This window comes from Biomphalaria glabrata, chromosome 15 (genome assembly GCF_947242115.1).
Source record: "Biomphalaria glabrata chromosome 15, xgBioGlab47.1, whole genome shotgun sequence".
Taxonomy (NCBI): Eukaryota; Metazoa; Mollusca; class Gastropoda; family Planorbidae; genus Biomphalaria; species Biomphalaria glabrata.
The window spans coordinates 4,563,699-4,583,016 of record NC_074725.1 but is presented as its reverse complement, the minus strand read 5'-3'; the positions used below and the strand labels follow the sequence as shown (position 1 = coordinate 4,583,016).

Sequence of the window (19,318 nt, the reverse complement as noted above, 5' to 3'; positions counted from 1 at the left end):
AATTCTATGAGCGTAGCCAAAGGGGTTTTGAGTTTAACCCCCCTCCCCCTTCCAGTTGGGGTTTGAAGCTAAAAAGTACCTCTTCAATATAAAAAAAAGCAAATTACACACTATAAAATCTATGAGCGTAGCCAAGGGGGTTTTGAGTTTAAATCCCCCTCCTCCAGATGGCTTTTTCTTTAAAGTTTAAAACCCCTCCAGATGGTTTTGAGTTTAAAATTCCCCTACAGAGCGTTTAGAGTTGAAAACCTCTCTCTTCAATATTATTTTAAAGCAAACTATAGTCACCAAATTCTATGATCGTAGCTAAATGGGGTTTTGAATTAAAAACAAAACAAAAAAAAAAAACCCAGAGATTTTTTAGTTCAAAACCCCTCAACAGATGATTTGACGAAAAAACTTTCTTTTTCGATATAAAATCTAAAGCGAAATTCAGGCATGTAATTCCAAGAGCGTAGTTAAGAAAGGTTACAAATTTCTACCAGTGGCTTGGGCTCCATTAATTAAGTGTGAATAGTCTTCTGCCGAAATTGAAAATCATTAAATGTGTCTCAACAAAGATGGCTAAGACAGATTTTAGGAGTCAGTCATAGAGATCGGGTCTAAATCAAAGAAATCATATGCCGAACTGGGAGTCGAATCCTTAGTAAGGTTGTGACAGAGCGTCGCATGAAGTTTTGCGGGACATGTTTTCCGACAAAATGAGTTACGCAAAATAAGAGTTGCGGAAACAACTTGCCGGAAAATGCGCCGAACGGCGCGAGAGGGTTTAAAGTCAGTAAGAATAGCACATTAGGTTTTTGAAATAAAACTTTTTAATAGCAAGATAATACACTGTAGATACCTCAGAATATGCATTTTGTTGGCTTTCAATACCAGAAATAGTGCTCGGCGGCGGGGCTTCGCCCCGCGCTGGGGGAGCGCTGCGAACTCCTCCAGACCCCTTTGCTAGCAAGGGCGGGGAGTCTACAATAAACAATAAACGTCTTCCGAAAGGGTCAGAATGTAATAAAGATTAATTATGTACACACACACACACACACACACATATATATATAATTTTTTTTTCGCGGGGGGGGGGGAGGGTCGGGGGGGGAATAAACCCCCCCCCCAAACCCTCCCCGAAAAAAAATCCTGGCTACGCCCATGATTACTCCATTATGTAATTGCCCAGAGTTCGATACCCGGTTTGAATTTCTTTTTTTATTGCTTTTTAAAAATATGTATGTAATTATAAGTTTCATAATGTATTTTGTAATGTTTTTCTTGTCAACCGTATTAATGAAATTAAATCATGCAATCAATCAACAATGTCAACATCTTTTTTGTATGTAGATTTTTATTTGAAGAACATTAACTCTAAATTTAAAAAAATACATACGTAACTAAACCCGAGTTCTGTTTTCCTTGATTTCTTCCTGTGGCTTGTTCATTATTCTGTCCATATCTTCCAAAGTATGCGGCAGTTCTCGCCCTTTAGTTTCTGGTAGGCCTCTGATAGTGAGTGGGGCTAACACACACATTGTGCCTAAAATAATATTAGGTGCCCACGGTACGTGCCTAATCTTGATTAGGCAAACAAAATAAAAGAAAAAAGTTCAGTACTAAAAATCTGACAATATTAAAATCAAAAACATGGATACACTATGAAATCTATAATATAAAGCAGAAAGTGAGGCGTATGTATGTATGTATGTATGTCCCGAATAAAAATCCAAACATTTTGACCAATCCTGATAAAACTTGGCATAAAAGAACGTAGTGTGTATTTAAATCCTTCCCACAACCGGAGGGCCATAAAAACAGACAGGTACTTAACTGTGTCTCTAGTAAAGAACGAAACTTTTTTAACAAATTGGGTGAACCCGTTTTCACTGCATTTTAAATTGAATATGAATATGTCGGTTGAACGGGTAAACCTATTATCGCACTCTCCTTTAATTTTCGCAACAATATAAAAATAAAAATTTGATGCGAACATTCTCCAGTTATACATACAACTAAATTCAATCCAGTAGATCAGTAAAACTCAAACTGAGGCCCGCTGGCCGAGGGTCATATCCGGCTAGCAAATTTATATTTTAAAATCTAAACTCTGTTTTGTCTCATTCTAAATATATGTTTAAATTAAAATTGTGTTTATCTAGAAATGTACATATAAAAAAATATATGTTACTGGAAACGTAGGCTGCAGATAACATATACAATTCTACACTTATAAAACTACTAATTAGACTCATACATTAAGACATTTAGTTGACTGTTTTCAAAAAGACCAAGGCATAGCTAGATTTTATTTACATTAATTTTGTAAGTGTAGCGACCTCTTTCTTATCAAACTACAAATATGACTGCGTTTAAGATATAATCGGGACTTAATTCAGTCTAATTAACGTTATGACTTTGATCTAAAATTAATCATGATTTCTCAATAAGCTGCGTCATGACTTGTTTCTAAGCAGATTCGAGACTTCTCTTGAAGCTTTATCATTAGTTTACTCTGAACTGAACACTGAACATCATGACTTTTCTCTATGATACATTATGACTTTCTGATACATTATGACTTTCATGACTGTCATAAATCTCATTCCACTTTCATGCCAACATCCGATCACGTGATTATTAGTGTTCCTACTTTCAATCTCTCTCACTCTAACCTAATCCAATGACCATTCAATGAAATAAAAGTACAAGGCTACTATTTTATATATATCAGGGCCATCCTTACTGGGCATCATTTTTTTTTTACAAATCTTATATAGACTCACTCCGTCTGTCTATCTGTCTGTATGTTCCCTTTCAGATCAAGGGCAGATGATGTTAAGGTCATCTGTTTGTTTGGCCAACGGGTAACAAGCAGGGTGTCATGCGGTCAGAACAATGACCAACCGCCTTTACTTTCCCCAACTTAAGTCAGGTATTAGTCATTAGAGCTGGGTTCACTCTGGAGCACCCTAAAGGTCCCAAAGTTCAAAATTCCAGTCATCATCGAGCTTCGAACCCAGGGCCCCACATTCGGGAACCAAGCGCTTAAACACTCAGCCACCGCGCCCCCATCTGTCAGTATGACAATTACGTTATTTCCCTCACATCCTTTCCCGGGTGCTGTTGAAATTTTACAGGTGAATGTGTTGTACAGGTCTATGTGTTGTACAGGTGTATGTATTGTACAGGTGTATGTGTTGTACCGGTGTATGTGTTGTACAGGTGTATGTGTTGTACAGGTGTATGTGTTGTACAGGTGTATGTGTTGTACAGGTGTATGTGTTGTACAGATGTATGTGTTGTACAGGTCTATGTGTTGTACAGGTGTATGTATTGTACAGGTGTATGTATTGTACAGGTGTATGTGTTGTACAGGTGTATGTGTTGTACTGGTGTATGTGTTGTACAGGTGTATGTATTGTACAGGTGTATGTATTGTACCGGTGTATGTGTTTTACAGGTGTATGTATTGTACAGGTGTATGTGTTGTACCGATGTATGTGTTGTACAGGTGTATGTGTTGTACCGGTGTATGTGTTGTACAGGTGTATGTGTTGTACAGATGTATGTGTTGTACAGGTCTATGTGTTGTACAGATGTATGTGTTGTACAGGTGTATGTGTTGTACAAGTGTATGTGTTGTACAGGTCTATGTGTTGTACAGATGTATGTGTTGTACAGGTGTATGTGTTGTACAGATGTATGTGTTGTACAGGTGTATGTGTTGTACAGGTCTATGTGTTGTACAGGAGTATGTGTTGTACAGATGTATGTGTTGTACAGATGTATGTGTTGTACAGGTTTATGTATTGTACAGGTGTATGTGTTGTATAGGTGTATGTGTTTTACAGGTGTATGTGTTTTACAGGTGTGTGTGTGTTGTACAGGTGTATGTGTTGTAGTGTTGTACAGGTGTATGTGTTTTACATGTGTTTGTGTTGTACCGGTGTATGTGTTGTACATGTGTATGTGTTGTACATGTGTATGTGTTGTACTGGTGTATGTGTTGTACATGTGTATGTGTTGTACAGGAGTATGTGTTGTACATGTGTATGTGTTGTACATGTGTATGTGTTGTACAGGTGTATGTGTTGTACCGGTGTATGTGTTTTACAGGTGTATGTGTTGTACATGTGTATGTGTTGTACATGTGTATGTTTTGTACATGTGTATATGTTGTACCTAACGAAACCTGAATCAATCAAACAATTTATCCAATTATTTAACTAATTAATGGTCATAAATTATTTAATTTGATATCGTAAAAGTGAAATAAATTCTACTTATTGAGAGATGTGGCTGTATATGTGACGTTATTCCCCTTATTACTTTTTGTCGACGTTTTTTCTCCCTTTTCCCATTCTCGGATCAAGTTGAAATTTTGCATAATTATTCATAGTCGATGACAATACACTAATCAATTTTAAAAAGTAACCAATTAGTTAATCAATTTGTGGTAATTAAGTAGTTTTGTTTTGTATAGAAAAATGGAGCTTGTTCCTACAGTATTGAGATATATGGCAATCATTTTGCGGTTCTTTCTCTTAGATAAGCTTTGTTTAGAATTGCAGGAAAATTGAAGAGATAAAGAGACAATAGAGGTTTAAAGAATAAGACAACTTACAAGTGTACGGAAATATGGCGAGACGAGAGACCCCACACTGGAGGCAAATTCTGAGGTTCCGGTTCCAGTATTTCTGTTAAAGATATAAATAGATATAGAGAGATAAGCTGCTTCATACTACTCTGAGGGTGTACACACATACCTAGTTACATTTAATGTTAGTAAACGTAATTTATATTGTAATAAACGTATTATATGTATTGTAAATATCTACAATATACAATTCTTGGTCAGTCCACTTACTCGTAATAATGATAATAATAATCACTAATTCTCCCAGTTGTCGTGACGATAACATACTAAATGTGAACATATTCTTTCTTAACTTAAGCCTAGGACAACTAAGCTATTTTAAAGATCGAAACCGGTTAACTCTACCAAAAATGATTTTTTGTTCACAAGTTCTAGCAAATATGTATTTGGCAGCTGATATTTTAATGTCTAAAGTACAAAAGCATAATATATAATTCCTTCCGCACAAGCACTTATAAACAATTTATTTTGTATTACGTTATTTTGTTTCAAAGTGTTATTTAGGAATATCTATTTCTTCAGATCTAGATCTTTCATGTAGCTCTCCCTCTACGTGTAGTTAATTGTCAGAGTGAGTGTGAAGGTATAGCCTTAGATCAGGGGTTCTCAACCTTTGGGTCGTGACCCCTTTGGAGGTCGATTGACGATTTACCAGGGGTCGCCTAAAGCCAAATGTGGAAAGTTATTGTCTACTCTTCTATTGCTGTATGTGTGAGGGTGGGTGGGGGTCGCGGCAGAGTGGGGGATTGTAAAAAGGGGTCGCCGAGCTTAAAAGGTTGAGAACCGCTGCCTTAGATCATTGTGATTATCAAATGTGTTTTGACATCTGTATGAAAGTGTGCGTATGTGGAGAACATTACTACAATTTTGAAATTAAAATTAATAGTAGATTGTGTTGTAAAACTGTTTCTGTCAAAGCGAACAGTACCTGAAACAAGTAGGAAATAGTTCCATGGTGTAGAGCGCTACTGCTGGGTAACATATTGATATAGACCATCTTCCACACAGCGACAGGACAAAAGATAACCAAAATTTTTCAGGAAAGTTATCTAGAACATATAAGAGAAATAAGATTAACCAGTAAGTAGATAAGTTCTATTCACCTGGTCTATATCCAGTGTTGTAAACCTGTGCGATTTGTCTCGAGTAACCTAGTGTCCAAGCGGAGGTAATAGCTTAGCTTTCAACTAACAATGGACCTCATTCACCAATCTTAAACAAACAACATTTAGCCACGTGATAATATTGATAAAACAACGGAAAAAAAATCACGTGATAGCCATTGTGTATAAAAAATTAGATCGTAATTTGTATAGAAGAGATAGAGAATCACGTGGCCAAATGTTGTTTGTTTACGATTGGTTAATGAGGTCCATTCGGCTTTGAAGGGAATCCGTCAATGTGGTCACTTAACAAATAAGTCCGAAACTTCCCAACGGACTAACTTGAACGTCTGCTAAAGACGCTCACATATAAACTGTTTTGACTCCATTCCTAACTCTTTTTTATGGCGTTATAGTCGCTACGCTATACAAGCGAAAATAAACAAAACAAATGTATCCTAACTTTTACGCACCAAATTCCTTAGTGTAAATTAAAATCACTTATAAAATGACTCACTCTGTCTAAGAGTCCGTCTGTCTGTCTGTCTGTCTGGTACACATTGTGTACACGTCATTTCTAACACTCTCCATTCTCGGTTCAAGTTGAAACTTTGCACAATTATTTAATTGTTCTTTACACAACAAGAATCAATCAATACAATTAATCAATTACATAGTTAAAATAATTTTAATTAACTATATTTGTTTGATAGCAAAAAGGAAAAATAAATTTGTTAATAAATTTACATTATATAATATGTAAATATTAGTGTAAATATTAGTAATTTTAAGACTCCATACTGCATAATCTAGTTATTTAAAAAAAAAAGCAAAGAGTCTTGTCTCCTATAAACTTCTATTAAGAAAAAGACAAGACGAAAGTTTATGTTAGCTTGCTTACCTGCAAATGGCATAAGGAGCAGAGAGGAGACAACCAAGACTGTTCCAGCAATATAATGGAAGATGTACACACATTTCTTTCGCCCTAGTCTTAATGTGGGAAACATATGTTTCATTTTATTATGAATTTTCATTATAAAAAATAAACATAAAATAGACACCTGCACATTTTAAACCATGTCGTGGCCATTCATCTACCTCAAAACCCTAAAGGGATGTTACAATGGACCTCATTCACCAATCGTAAACAAACAACATTTAGCCACGTATTACGTAATACACAGGCTGTCACGTGACAGTTTTTTTTTCCATTGTTTTATCAATATTATTACGTGGCTAAATGTTGTTTGTTTACGATTGTGAATGAGTTCCATTCAAGTATAAAAATAAGATTATTTAAGATTATTTAGAATTCAAATATGCTAATTTTATGCACAAACGTGTTTACTAGTTTTGTGTTTTTCAACAAGTTTAAACATACATTGAAAGGTAGCTAGAGGCGGAACGCCACAGTACACCAGAAAAATATATGGGATTCCATTTCTTTAAAATCTCTTATGAATTCTCTCTTTAAATAATTGCGACAAATAAAATATCTGACTACACTGATTTAAAAGTCATGTTCCCCGTGGAAGATACAAGTGTACCTGTTGACAACAAGATAGAAGAGGAGTGTAGCTGGATACTCCACCAATGTTCCCAGAGAGTAGCCCAGATAGAAGTTCTCTGTTAACGACGCAGAAGTGAAAACAAGACCATGATTTCCTACTGTAGCCACAAACCTGTGAAATAAACAAGCAATAGAAAAGATAATACTTAAAAAAAAAAAAAAAGCTATTTTAAGGGAAAGAACCGCTAATTACTGCCATTTATTTGAAAATTACATGGCTTTGCTCCCTCTCTGCGATATAAAACAAACTTAATTAGTACTAAACGATTAATTAATTGGTTAATTTTTGGGTGGATTTGTGTATTATCATGAACGATGAATAATTATGCAAAACTTAACTTGATCGGAGAATGGGAAGTGGGAGAAAAAACGTAGTAAAGGGATTAAATTCATACATACATCCACATTTCTCATTAAGTAGCATTTATTTTCCTTATTTCCATATCAGTTAAAATAATTCATCACCAACAATTAATTAGCTAATTCGTTGCTTTTGTCGTTGTTTTTTATTGATTCATGTCACGCCAGGTTGAATGACTAATTGTGCCAAGTTTTAACTTGATCCGAGAATAGGAAATGGGAGAAAAAACATGTTCAATCTTTTCACCAAAACAGACAGAGAGACAGAATGTTAACGTTCTTAATTTATCAATGCACAGTGTAAAATTGTTTTAAAACCGTATATTAAGCAGTACATAACATTACTTTTCAGTAGTGAAAGGGGGTGATAAAAAAAGCCTATATCAGATAGTTTGTGTTCATTACCGGATCTCATTGAGAAACATTTTTTTTTATCACTATGTCTATCAATTTGTCTTTTTCTTTATGTCTGTCTCTTTTTCTCACTCTTTCCTCCTCTTTCTCTCAAATTATCTTTCTTTCTTTCTCTTTCTTTCTTCCACTCTTTTTCTCACTCTTTCCTCCTCTTTCTCTCAAATTATCTTTCTTTCTTTCTCCCACTCTTTTTCTCACTCTCTCTCTCTCTCTCTCTCTCTCTCTTTTTCTCTATCTCTCTCTTCCACTTTTCTCTCTCTTTCTTTCTGTTTATCTTAACGGAATGTCAAAAACTGTTCACATTTGTTTTCGTTCGTCCCAGACCAGAGTCTCAGTTTTGTACCTCAGCAATGAGGATATCAGCAACAATTTCAACAAGTTCTTGTTCCTGACAAAGTCCAACCAGTTCGTTGTATTTCCTGCGATCAGGTGTTGACTCTCAGAGTTCTCTTCATCTGCGGACTTTCGCAATTACAATTTAAGTAAATGAGATTTTTTAAATTACCATTTGATTATATAATTTGAAACATCTCATAGGAACATCATTATATTGATTTTATATTCGTATTTAAGAAGAAACTAGTGAACTGTCACAGTCTCGGTTGACATTGCCTGTTATATGTACACCTCGGGTTAAGAGGGTGAAAAGACACGCGAAACTTCTGATATAGAAACAGGAAGTAAGGATGATTACATTCATTTTTAGGCAGTCAGTATCTTTTGGTCCGGTGCGGACAGTAGTGACTTAGAGAGTCGAGTAGTAACTTTGAGTTAAGTAGTATCTTTTGGGTAGTCGAAGCCAGTAGTCTTTTGAGACAGTAGGCCTACACGTATTTTGAAAGTTTTTTTTCTGGACTTAAAGAGTCAAGTAGTAACTTGTTACACGCTGTGATGTGGGTGTGATTTAATAAGATATAGTATACTGTATACTACGTGTATTGCAGTTAAGCTGACGCGACTGTATTCTATGCATTGGATCATTTTTGTAACTACCATAAAGTGTGCAACATATTGTTTTATTAAATAAATGTTATATCTTGTCTGCCAAAATTGGACTCATTCAATCTGTACCATTTGTGTTGGTTACGTGTCAAGTGCGACTCCAGAAAGCACGAACCCAGCATTCCACGACATTCGATAGATATATAGAAAGATGGATAGATAGATAGACAGACAGACAGACAGATAGATAGATAGATAGATAGATAGATAGATAGATAGATAGATAGATAGATAGATAGATAGATAGATAGATAGATAGATAGATAGATAGATAGATAGATAGACAGACAGACAGACAGACAGACAAATAGATAGATAGATAGATAGATAGATAGATAGATAGATAGATAGATAGATAGATAGATAGATAGATAGATAGATAGATAGATAGATAGATAGATAGATAGGTAGGTAGGTAGATAGATAGATAGATAGATAGATAGACAGACAGACAGACAGACAGACAGACAGATAGATAGATAGATAGATAGATAGATAGATAGATAGATAGATAGATAGATAGATAGATAGATAGACAGACAGACAGACAGACAGACAGACAGATAGATAGATAGATAGATAGATAGATAGATAGATAGATAGATAGATAGATAGATAGATAGATAGATAGATAGATAGATAGATAGGTAGATCCATCTATTCAAAAGGTTACCAGATGGCCAAATATTACAATTTTGTCTTTTTATTTCTATTGGCTACAATTACCTTTCTCATTGCCTGTAATGCTTCCCGTGGGTCCACTTGATTTATTCTAGCTATCTTTCGTATAGTTTCTTCAGCCTGTGTGTATTTCTTGGTAGTACAAAGCCAGATGATAGACTCATCAGTAAACCTAGACATTTAGATGTGAAATCAAATAAAGTATAACTCGAGTCTTAATCTACAGATTTTATATATATTTTTTATGATGAAAACATCTGTTTATCCATATGGTACTTTAGATTTCTATATATGGCGAATGTCTATAAATAAATGGCTTTTTATTGTATCCGATGTAGAGAAAACAGAAACTGTTGATCAAAATATGCATTTTAAAATGTACTTGATAATATATGTGCATATTTCAGCACAGAAAAGTGATATTTTCTAACCTTTTTTTTTTCTTGTAGCAAGAACTCACATTAATTATTTTGTACGTGACAATTTGGCGCAGATGTTTTGGCTAAGCCGTTTAGGCGAATGTCGATTTAGTGTCGACCGTTTTTGTTGCTGCACTTTTTCGGTCTAAAATTTATAGCCTAATAAAGTTAAGGAAAGAACACACACATTTTTTTTATAATTTTCTGTTTCACTCTACTATAGCCCATCTCAGTGTTTCCTAAGCTATTTCTTTAACAAGAGAACCATATGAAATTAAAACATCAGTAACACATTATTTGTTCAATACGATATCATCGTAACATCAATCAAGACATCGCTGTTGTCTGGCACAAAACTTGGACCTGGACAGTGACGTAGATATGGTGGGGGAAGGAGGGGGGAGAATCGAAAATCCCCCCGGGCCCCCCACATGAAGGGGCCCCCAAAGAGTGTTTTTTACATTAAAAAATAAAATATTACGCAAAATGAAAGCCCCCCCCCCTAAGAGGTCAAGCCCCCCAGGCCCCCAAACGATAGAAAATGTCTAGCTACGCCCCTGGACCTGGATATGTTTGAATTGAAGGCAGGTTAATTAAATGAACAACAAAAATAAACAGAATTTTAGATTCAATTAAAATTGTAACAGCCACGGTGAAACTCAAGGTCTTTCCAAGTATTGTGGGGCACTTTTGAGAATAGCAGAACATTTAAGTCGTGTTTTAAAAGAAACAGCATGTAAACTTTATTAAATGTATGTGAAATCGTTATTCAGGGGTCTAATGTGTTAGGGAATGTCTTTCGATACGGTTCATATCCAAAAATAGTGTACGTGTAACTGAATATGCATCCTCTGTTTTGGACTCATCAGCTCAAGAAAACATTAAGAAACTGGAATAGACACAAAATAGAGCAGTGAGAATCATAACAAACGAATATTCACATTTGACTAGAGTAACATCTTTAGTAAAATCACTAAACTTAGAAAGTCTTCAGGATAGAAGACTTGAAAGTAAAGTAGCAATTATACATAAGACACTGAACAATAATCTTCAAATACAAAAACAAAATTTAATAAAATACTCTGAAAGACACAAAGATAAAGGCACATTCCTCGTTATCCTAGGACACATTTGTACAAGTGCTCCTTCTTCCCTAGTGCTATTAGAGCATGGAATGGGTTGCCTGAGTCAGTGAGGAAAACCAGTGACTTGACAGAATTTGGGTCGTTTATTAACATAAATGACTAGATGCATGACGCGTAGGACGTAATAAAATACCGCGTCTCTATCTTGCAGAAATTTAACCTTCTACGCTATCCCCTGCTAAAAGAAACTCTGCACTTCCGTTTGTACACTGATACATCAAATAACTTTCTTTTTATGGGTTTGACTTCATGAATGCAATCTCTGAATGAGGAATGATATTGCCCTAATATGTGACCAGCAATGAGGCCAGCTTTGTTCGATCTTTCTTACCAATGTAAAACTAGTACGTAGGTAGACAGGAGGGCTAGAGTCATCTGCACCCAGTGCCAGTCTTTTATCAGGAAGGCGATCAAACAAGTGATCAACATGGCGGTCAGATAGAAGAAAGCTTTAATCGTCTCTGGCACAGCTCTGAAGTCTGTAGGCATCATTTCTGTCAGCAGAGTGTACGCTGAATTGGTTGACGTCTAAAACGTTTTTGGAGAGTGAAAAAAACAACAACAACAAGTGTTTAAAATAAGAGAATCATGTCGACGTAACATAACAAGATAACAAAGAGAATTCGTATTATTACACAAACTCTAAAACTGACCGTAGATAAGAAATATTCCGAATGACGTCAAGAAAAACTTTTTGCTACGTCACACGGTTTAGTTAGACTAGAAAAAAAATATTTTTCAACACGAGAGAATTTGCGAGGGTTAATAGACATTTTTTGTGCGAGCTCTAATATCATGTGATTGAATGGAATCATTGCGAATGACGTGAAAGGGAGAAAAAAAATGTCATTACGTCACTCGGCTTAGTTAGACCGGCAAAGTGCGACATGCCAAGGATTTTTATGGCGAAATGAGAATCGCTTCTCATTTTTCCTACTTTGCTTAGGCATTGTACAGAACAGTGGTTCCCAAACTTTGTTGTTAGTCATAAATCTAGATCTAGAGACGCACTTTATTTATAATAATCCAACTCCACAGACCGTATTCTACAGCCTGCCCTCCAATTAAAAGAAAAAACACACACACACTTACACTTTTAATTACCCTTAATATTCACCATGGGGGCGCGGTGGCAGAGTAGTTAACTGCTTGGCTTCCAAACCTGGGTTCTGGGTTCAAATCTCGGTAAAGATTGGAAATTTGAGCTTCGGGCTTTTTAGGCCGCCCCTGTGTCCACCCGACTCTAATTGCTACCGCTTGGTCTGAAGTGGAAACATTCTATATATATATATCTATATATATATATTATTTTTAGAGTTTTAACTTTTCTTTAGTATCAGTAGCTTCAAATACCTCTGAGCTATTGTTTCAGGTGAAGGAACGAAACCCGAACTACTGCACTTTCAAAGCTTAAAATACTATGAAAAGACAAAGGCTTAGCCATCGGCACCAAAATCAGACTGATGCGCTCCTTCGTCATGACCACATTCTTATATGCTTGTGAGTCTTGGACGCTGACTGCAGAGCTAGAGAGGAGGATCCTGGCAATGGAATTGAGATGCTACAGAAGGATTCTAGGTATCACATTTAAAGACCACATCACAAACCAAGAGATTATAGACAGCGTTACTGCAACGATTGGACCCCACGATGACCTGCTAACTATCGTAAAAAAAAAAACGCAAGCTAAAACTCTATGGCCATATTACAAGGTCTTTGGGGCTCGCACAGACCTTCCTTCAGTATATATATATTTTGGCCGGGGGTGGGTGGGTGGAAATCCTGGCTACGCCAATGATATATATATATATTGTTGTAACCACGCTCCCACGCTACACTAATGGTGCGCATCTGAGCACTACTGAACACGACTAGTGAAAGACATATAGAGACGGTGCATCAAGAAAGCGTGTTGGAGCAATGGTCTTGATGACCACCGCCATGACATCCACTGCCTCTTTTCCTGCCATGAAGCTGCCGTCGGTGCTGACTGAGAGAAAGGCCAGACAACGAAAACGACGCCCCCTTAAACAAAGGCAGATCAACTGGAGAAGGAGAAAGCGGCACCAGCAGAGAGCAGTGTGGATGACTTTGTGGGGAACACGCTCCCTGCCGTCTGTAGCTCCCACAGACCGACCTCCACCTGCACTGACCAACGTCCACCACCCTGTAGGGCACCTGAATCTGGGACGAACAGATCTGAGAAGGGGGCAATGTTGTAACCACGCTCCCACGCTACACTAATGGTGCGCATCTGAGCACTACTGAACACGACTAGTGAAAGACATATAGAGACAGGAAGAAGGACTGTTGTGAGCCGGCTAGAAGTCATGGGAGTCTGAACAGTCTGGTGCTGAGTGCTGTCCTGTGTGATACTAGGAAACTATGTGGGAGACCTGGAGCGACACTGGGAAGTGTGTCGGTGGTCTGTTCTGGTTCTGAAGTAGGACTCTTAGAAGTTAAGACATATTACTCCCTGTGACTTTATAGCAGACGTCCAAGTCTAACTAGTAACTATTACTATTTGTTGATGCTTGTGCTAGTTATAATAAATAAATACATCATTTACTCTTGTCGACCTGTCTTTCGTTGAGTGCCTGCCCTAGAGAGTTACAACAATATATATATAAAGCTAAAAAGCTATCTTAAAGCTGAGACTCAACTGTAAGAAAAACTCCTGTAAGGAACTTGAACGCGATGAGGAACACCAAGTTTGGTGGAAAAGAACATATGCCTGAAGTTATCAGAGACAGCACGCCGCACCAGACCAATGTTGGCTTTCGTCCATAGCTGTAGAGAAAACACAAAAATTCAGTAATTTAAGTTTATAATTTACAAACATTCCATAAAGAAAAAAAAACTACTTTTCCATGTTCATTAGATCATAGTATTCAGTAGTAACTTTAAGGCAGAATGCTTTTAAAAATTAGTACCCTGACGTAAAATGCTACCTATTTTAGTAAAGATTTTGTTTTCTAAAGACATAACACAATCTTGATAAATTGTAAACATTCTCTCTGCATGGCATTAACTACTACATGAAAGTCTTAAAATCGATCTAGGACTTACTTGTCAGACAACTGGGACAGAAATAGTGATGCGACTATTTCCCCAAGCATGTAGAATACTTGCACATTGTCCGACATGATTTCTTTTTCACAGACCAGGTCCCACTTGTTGAACAAGAAGTTAAACATTAGATTGTATAGAATAGTCTGGGAATTCAATTACCTAATGAAAATAGTTAGGAATAAACTTTAAGTTAAAAGGAGCCAGAACAACAATTAGATCTTTAATGACAAGATTTTATTTGTATTCTATCAGACATTGATTCAGAAAGAAACAGGATTCGCCATAATACCACTCAGCCATTAGTAGTATGTAGTAAGAATAAAATTTACTGTATATAATAGAGTACCTATTGGCCGAGCCTAACTCGGTTGAATTATTTGGTAAATATTATACCCAAACTCATTTTGGAAACATTTCTGTAATGACGAAAAATTTGCGATGTGGAAACGACTACCAATCGGAGTTGCTTTTATGTTCTCTTTGAAGTAAATGTCATTGTACATGGCGATTTGAATAGAAATTAAGTGCCACTACAATCTAGAAAAAAAAAACACAGCTTATCTTTTGAGTATATTTGTGTGTAAAACTATTAGCCTATTATTGGCTTGAAAGTGTAACTTCTCAAATGGTTACGTTTAGACATTGAATATCGCAGGTAGTATATTTTATTATGGCTTTAACTAACTTGTTAGACTACCTCTGACACAAATGACTTGGACACATCATCATCATAGTCATAGCCTTTGCAGTCAGCACTGAGAATGACGTCAGTGGCATTCTTGACGTCGATGGAGCATTGATTGTATGTTACGTTGTAGCTGCTGTGATTGGCGTCAGACAGGACGTCCACGGTAACATTGTTAACAGTAACGTTGAGGTTCTGAAGCTCTCGACACTGGTAGCCTGGAACGTTGCCTGCATAGAAACATTATTAGTAGCATGGGCGTAGCCAGGAATTATTTTTTTTTTGGGGGGGGGGGGGTTTGAACCCCAACCCCCCCCCCCCCCCCCCCGGCTACGCCCATGATTAGTAGACACCTTTCATAACCCTAACCCTTTTTGACGGGAGTATATTAGTATAGCCTTGTGTTAACCAAAACTGGTAGGCCGAGTACTTAGGTGGAAACGGTTCAAACCTGAACACTCGATATCGACAGAACGAATCTCTTAACACAAGATTAGCCGTTTAAAAAAGGCGTGAATACATAATAACACAATAGAATCGAAGACCATGTCCGCATAGTATGGCTTTAATCGAGACCCTTCTTTATAAAGGCCTGAACACTGGCCTGCTACGTCACAGTTCAGTATGACGTGGCAACGAGCTATTGGTGTAAATTGCCCACAGGTTGTGACGTTGCAGGTCAGTATTGAAGCCTTCTGTAACGACTAACCAGAAAGTAAAGACATCTGGTCGTTGTGTAGGCTACACTGTATCTTGTTGAACATGAACCATAGAAGCAAATGAGCTTTACCGCATCTTGACCAAGATTTGCAATATTTGTAAATAGAACTAGATTGTATGACCAATGGAAAGGGAGATATTAATTTTTATTTGCGAGGGGAAAAATCTTAATTTGTGTGACCCAAGTCAATTGTAGCTCACAACCGGAAATTAAATTAAATTGTGAAGTAGGTCAAGAATATTTTTTTTTCGTGTTGCCAATTTATCTAATTTTTGTTAGAAGAATAAATCTTCTTATTTTTTTTTTTTTAGTTTCTCTTTATTACATGTAACATTTTATTAATTTTGAATGTATGGATAAGGTTAATAATTATTATTTAGAAAATATAAGTGTACGCTAATTGAATATGTGGAGGCCCGGTGGCTGAGTGGTAAAGCGCTTGGCTGCCGAAGCGGGAGTCCCGGATTCGAATCCTAGTGAAGACTGGGATTTTTACATTCGGGATTTTCATGGCGCCTCTGAGTCCACCCAGCTCTAATGGGTACCTGACATTATTTGAAGAAAAGTACAGGTGGTTGGTCGTTATGCTGGCCACATGACTTCCTCATTAACCGTGGACCATAGAAAGCATCATCTGCCGCATAGATAACTAGGTCTGAAATAAGAACTTTACCTAATGAATATATATATATAAAAAAAAACTTGTCTTTGAAAAAGTACTTATGTTTGATAAAAATTCATTTTGAAAGATTTAAACTTTAAAAGAGATTTTTTAAAATTTTATTATTATTATTATTATTTTAGTGCCCAATGATTTTAAAAATTATATTACTTTCAACGATCATAACATGGCTATGGCTTGAATATTCCTGGTCCATTGGTGAATTCGATCGGTGCCGCCTTGTTTAAATCTTGTTTAAAAATATACTTTAGCAAAAATCGTGGAAATGGTGGAATTATGTTGATTTAAGATTGTTTAATTGAAGATCACAGGTTTCGTTTGGGCGAACAGCGAATTCACAAAAATTTCTGCGAACTTTTTTTTAAAAATAATATTTTGTTTAGCAAATATTCAAGTATTCTAACAAATTGTTGCAACAAAAATATTATCTAGTCATAAGTACCTCATAAGTGGTTAGCATGTTGGCCAGAGGAGGCGTGAGCCACGAGTTCGCAGGTCGGTTCCTCTTCTCTTTTTTTTATAAATGCTTTATAAACCAATTACGGAAAAATCCATTCTCCCCCTTTCATTCTCCCCCCTCCCCCCAACTGGTCCAAAAAAGGGATACGATCATCGAGTATTGAGAAAGCTAAAAGCATGAAATATAGAGCTAAACAAAAACAATTGGTACAAATATTATTAATCGCACAGATTTATTGTTATATGTCTAGATCTATTACAAATTTAATGACATGACAGATTCAAACTAATTGATCCAAATAACTTTGAATAAGCTTTGTTGTTGTTGTTTTAAAGTATTTTTTTTTTTAGTTTTTCTTGTTTTATTTTAAGTTTTTAAGCATGGATATTTTTTTTTTAAATAAGTAGTATCACCTACCTATAAATATGATTGAAAGTTGATTGAAAGCCAGTATCACGGAAGACAGCAACAAGACCAGGCATCGAGACATTTGATAAAACCCATTCCATTTGAGAGATCTAAACACATCATCAAATCTGCTCTCGTCTTGCTCCATTGTATTTCTCTGTCCCCGCTCACAACACTCCAGGTTTAATTTCGATGGCGGGCCTCAAAGTACTGGCTCGTTTTGTTTTCATAGTGTATGTTGCATACGGGCTCCAATTGTTGACCATTGCTTTAGCATTCTTTTTATTTATGAAAATATGTGTAACAATAATACTTTTAATAATAATATTTTTGAACTTGAAATTAATGGTCGAGTTTTTTTTTTATCCAATATCAACTCACTCTGTCTGTCTCTCTGTGTGTTAATAAGTTTCTGCTCAAGTTATTTCTCACACACTCATTCTCGGATAAAGTTGAAATTCTTCAAAACTATTTCTTGTACCTGATAAAATAATAATTATAAAAAAAATTGACGAAATAGTTAATTAAATATTGTTTTTTTTGTTGTTGTTGTTGTTTTGGGGGGGGGGGTATCTTACAGATAGATGTGGTGGTATATATGGTTCGTCCATCGTGGTTCATTGATGATGAAAATTATTACAATAATTTATATAGCGCTGTCACATCCGATATTTAATGAGAGGAGATTTAGAATCATTTATATTTTAAATAATATATTCATATACAAATCGCGTTTTTGAGAATGTACTAGGACGAAGCAAGAACTTTTCACATTTAGAAGTACCTCTCTAACCGTTCTGCTTTCTCTTATCTTGTAAAGGAATTTATATAGTTCGTCCATCGTAGTTCGATTATGACCACTTTGTCAACCAGGGGGCTGAGGGCTTTGCACTGGGGTTTTATGTCTACTCGTGTGGCTGGTGAGACCTATGTGAGCCCGGAATGTTCTACCGCACACTGGGCAGGTTATTCCAGCTGGAGCTAGTGTCGTGGGCCTTGCTTTTCTTTTCTGGCGTTTTTCTTCTGCCAGCATTGTTCTTTTTTCCTCAGCAACCTGTGCGCCAGTTTTCACAGCGCGACGCCATGATGCTCTGTCATGTGCCTCTGTCTCCCAGGTGCCTGGGTCTATGCTGAACGCCTTCAGAGAAGCTTTAAGGGTGTCCCTGAAGCGCTTTCTTTGACCACCTTGCGAGCGCTTTCTTTCACTTAGTTGGCCATACAAGAGTCGTTTAGGGATGCGGTGGTCTTCCATTCTGTAGACGTGACCTGCCCATCGCAGCTGGGACTGCATCAGGATTGTGTGGATGCTTTGCAGACACGCTCTTCGAAGGACTTCTGTATCTGGTATTTTGTCTTGCCATTTGACATTTAGTATTTTTCTCAGACATGTCATGTGGAAGTGGTTTAGTTTCTTTGCATGTTTACTGTACACTGTCCATGTTTCTGAGGCATAGAGCAATGTAGGGAGGATGACGGCTCTATAGACCCCTAGCTTAGTGATTGTGGTGATACCACGTCTATTCCAGACATTTGTAGACAGTCTGCCGTAGGATGCACTGGCCTTGGCGATACGCAGGTCGATTTCACTATCGATTTTTCCATTTCTGGAGAGTGTGCTGCCAAGATATGTGAATTTGTCCACTGCGTTTATATCCTGTCCATTTATAGTAATGCTTGGATCCGAGTAGGCTTTCCCAGGAGCAGGTAGATATAAGACTTCAGTCTTGTTCGTATTGATGGTAAGGCCAAAGTCTGAGCATGTTCTTGAGAAGTCACTGACGATGCTCTGCAGATCGTTTTCAGAGCAGGCATTTAGGGCACAGTCGTCAGCAAATAGCAAGTCTCTGATTACTGCTGCGTTTGTTTTTGTTTTTGCTTTAAGCCGCCTCGGGTTGAATAGGCCACCATCAAATCTGTATGATATATTTATCCCGTTATTTTCTCTATTTGT

The 19,318-nt window shown here is 36.8% G+C and overlaps 1 protein-coding gene across 2 annotated transcripts; it reads right to left on the bottom strand.

Moving 5' to 3' along the window:
• Nucleotides 1–1,367: 1,367 nt before the first annotated feature.
• LOC106050905 (organic cation transporter protein-like) lies at nt 1,368–17,621 on the bottom strand. 2 transcript variants are annotated; one of them, XM_056011831.1, is made up of 12 exons: nt 17,377–17,621; nt 15,109–15,326; nt 14,409–14,512; nt 14,003–14,129; nt 11,671–11,867; nt 9,821–9,947; nt 8,394–8,554; nt 7,296–7,430; nt 6,650–6,738; nt 5,574–5,694; nt 4,613–4,685; nt 1,368–1,565 (listed from the first exon to the last, which is right to left on the bottom strand). In XM_056011831.1, the coding sequence occupies exons 1-12, from the start codon at nt 17,513–17,515 to the stop codon at nt 1,386–1,388; spliced, it is 1,671 nt and encodes a 556-aa protein (XP_055867806.1). In that variant the 5' UTR covers nt 17,516–17,621; the 3' UTR covers nt 1,368–1,385. The 2 variants fall into 2 exon arrangements, with proteins under 2 accessions (XP_055867806.1, XP_055867807.1); XM_056011832.1 differs by having other exon boundaries at nt 8,436–8,554; nt 17,377–17,620.
• Nucleotides 17,622–19,318: the final 1,697 nt, after the last annotated feature.

What these genes read in the sequence shown, in the direction of transcription:
- LOC106050905 (XM_056011831.1), bottom strand. Translation starts at nt 17,515, where the DNA reads ATGGAGCAAGACGAGAGCAGATTTGATGATGTGTTTAGATCTCTCAAA. An exon ending in ACTTTCAATCATATTTATAG is followed by an intron (nt 15,327 to 17,376) that starts GTAGGTGATACT and finishes GTTTCTATGCAG; the next exon opens with GCAACGTTCCAGGCTACCAG. An exon ending in TACGTACTAGTTTTACATTG is followed by an intron (nt 9,948 to 11,670) that starts GTAAGAAAGATC and finishes CTAAATGTCTAG; the next exon opens with GTTTACTGATGAGTCTATCA.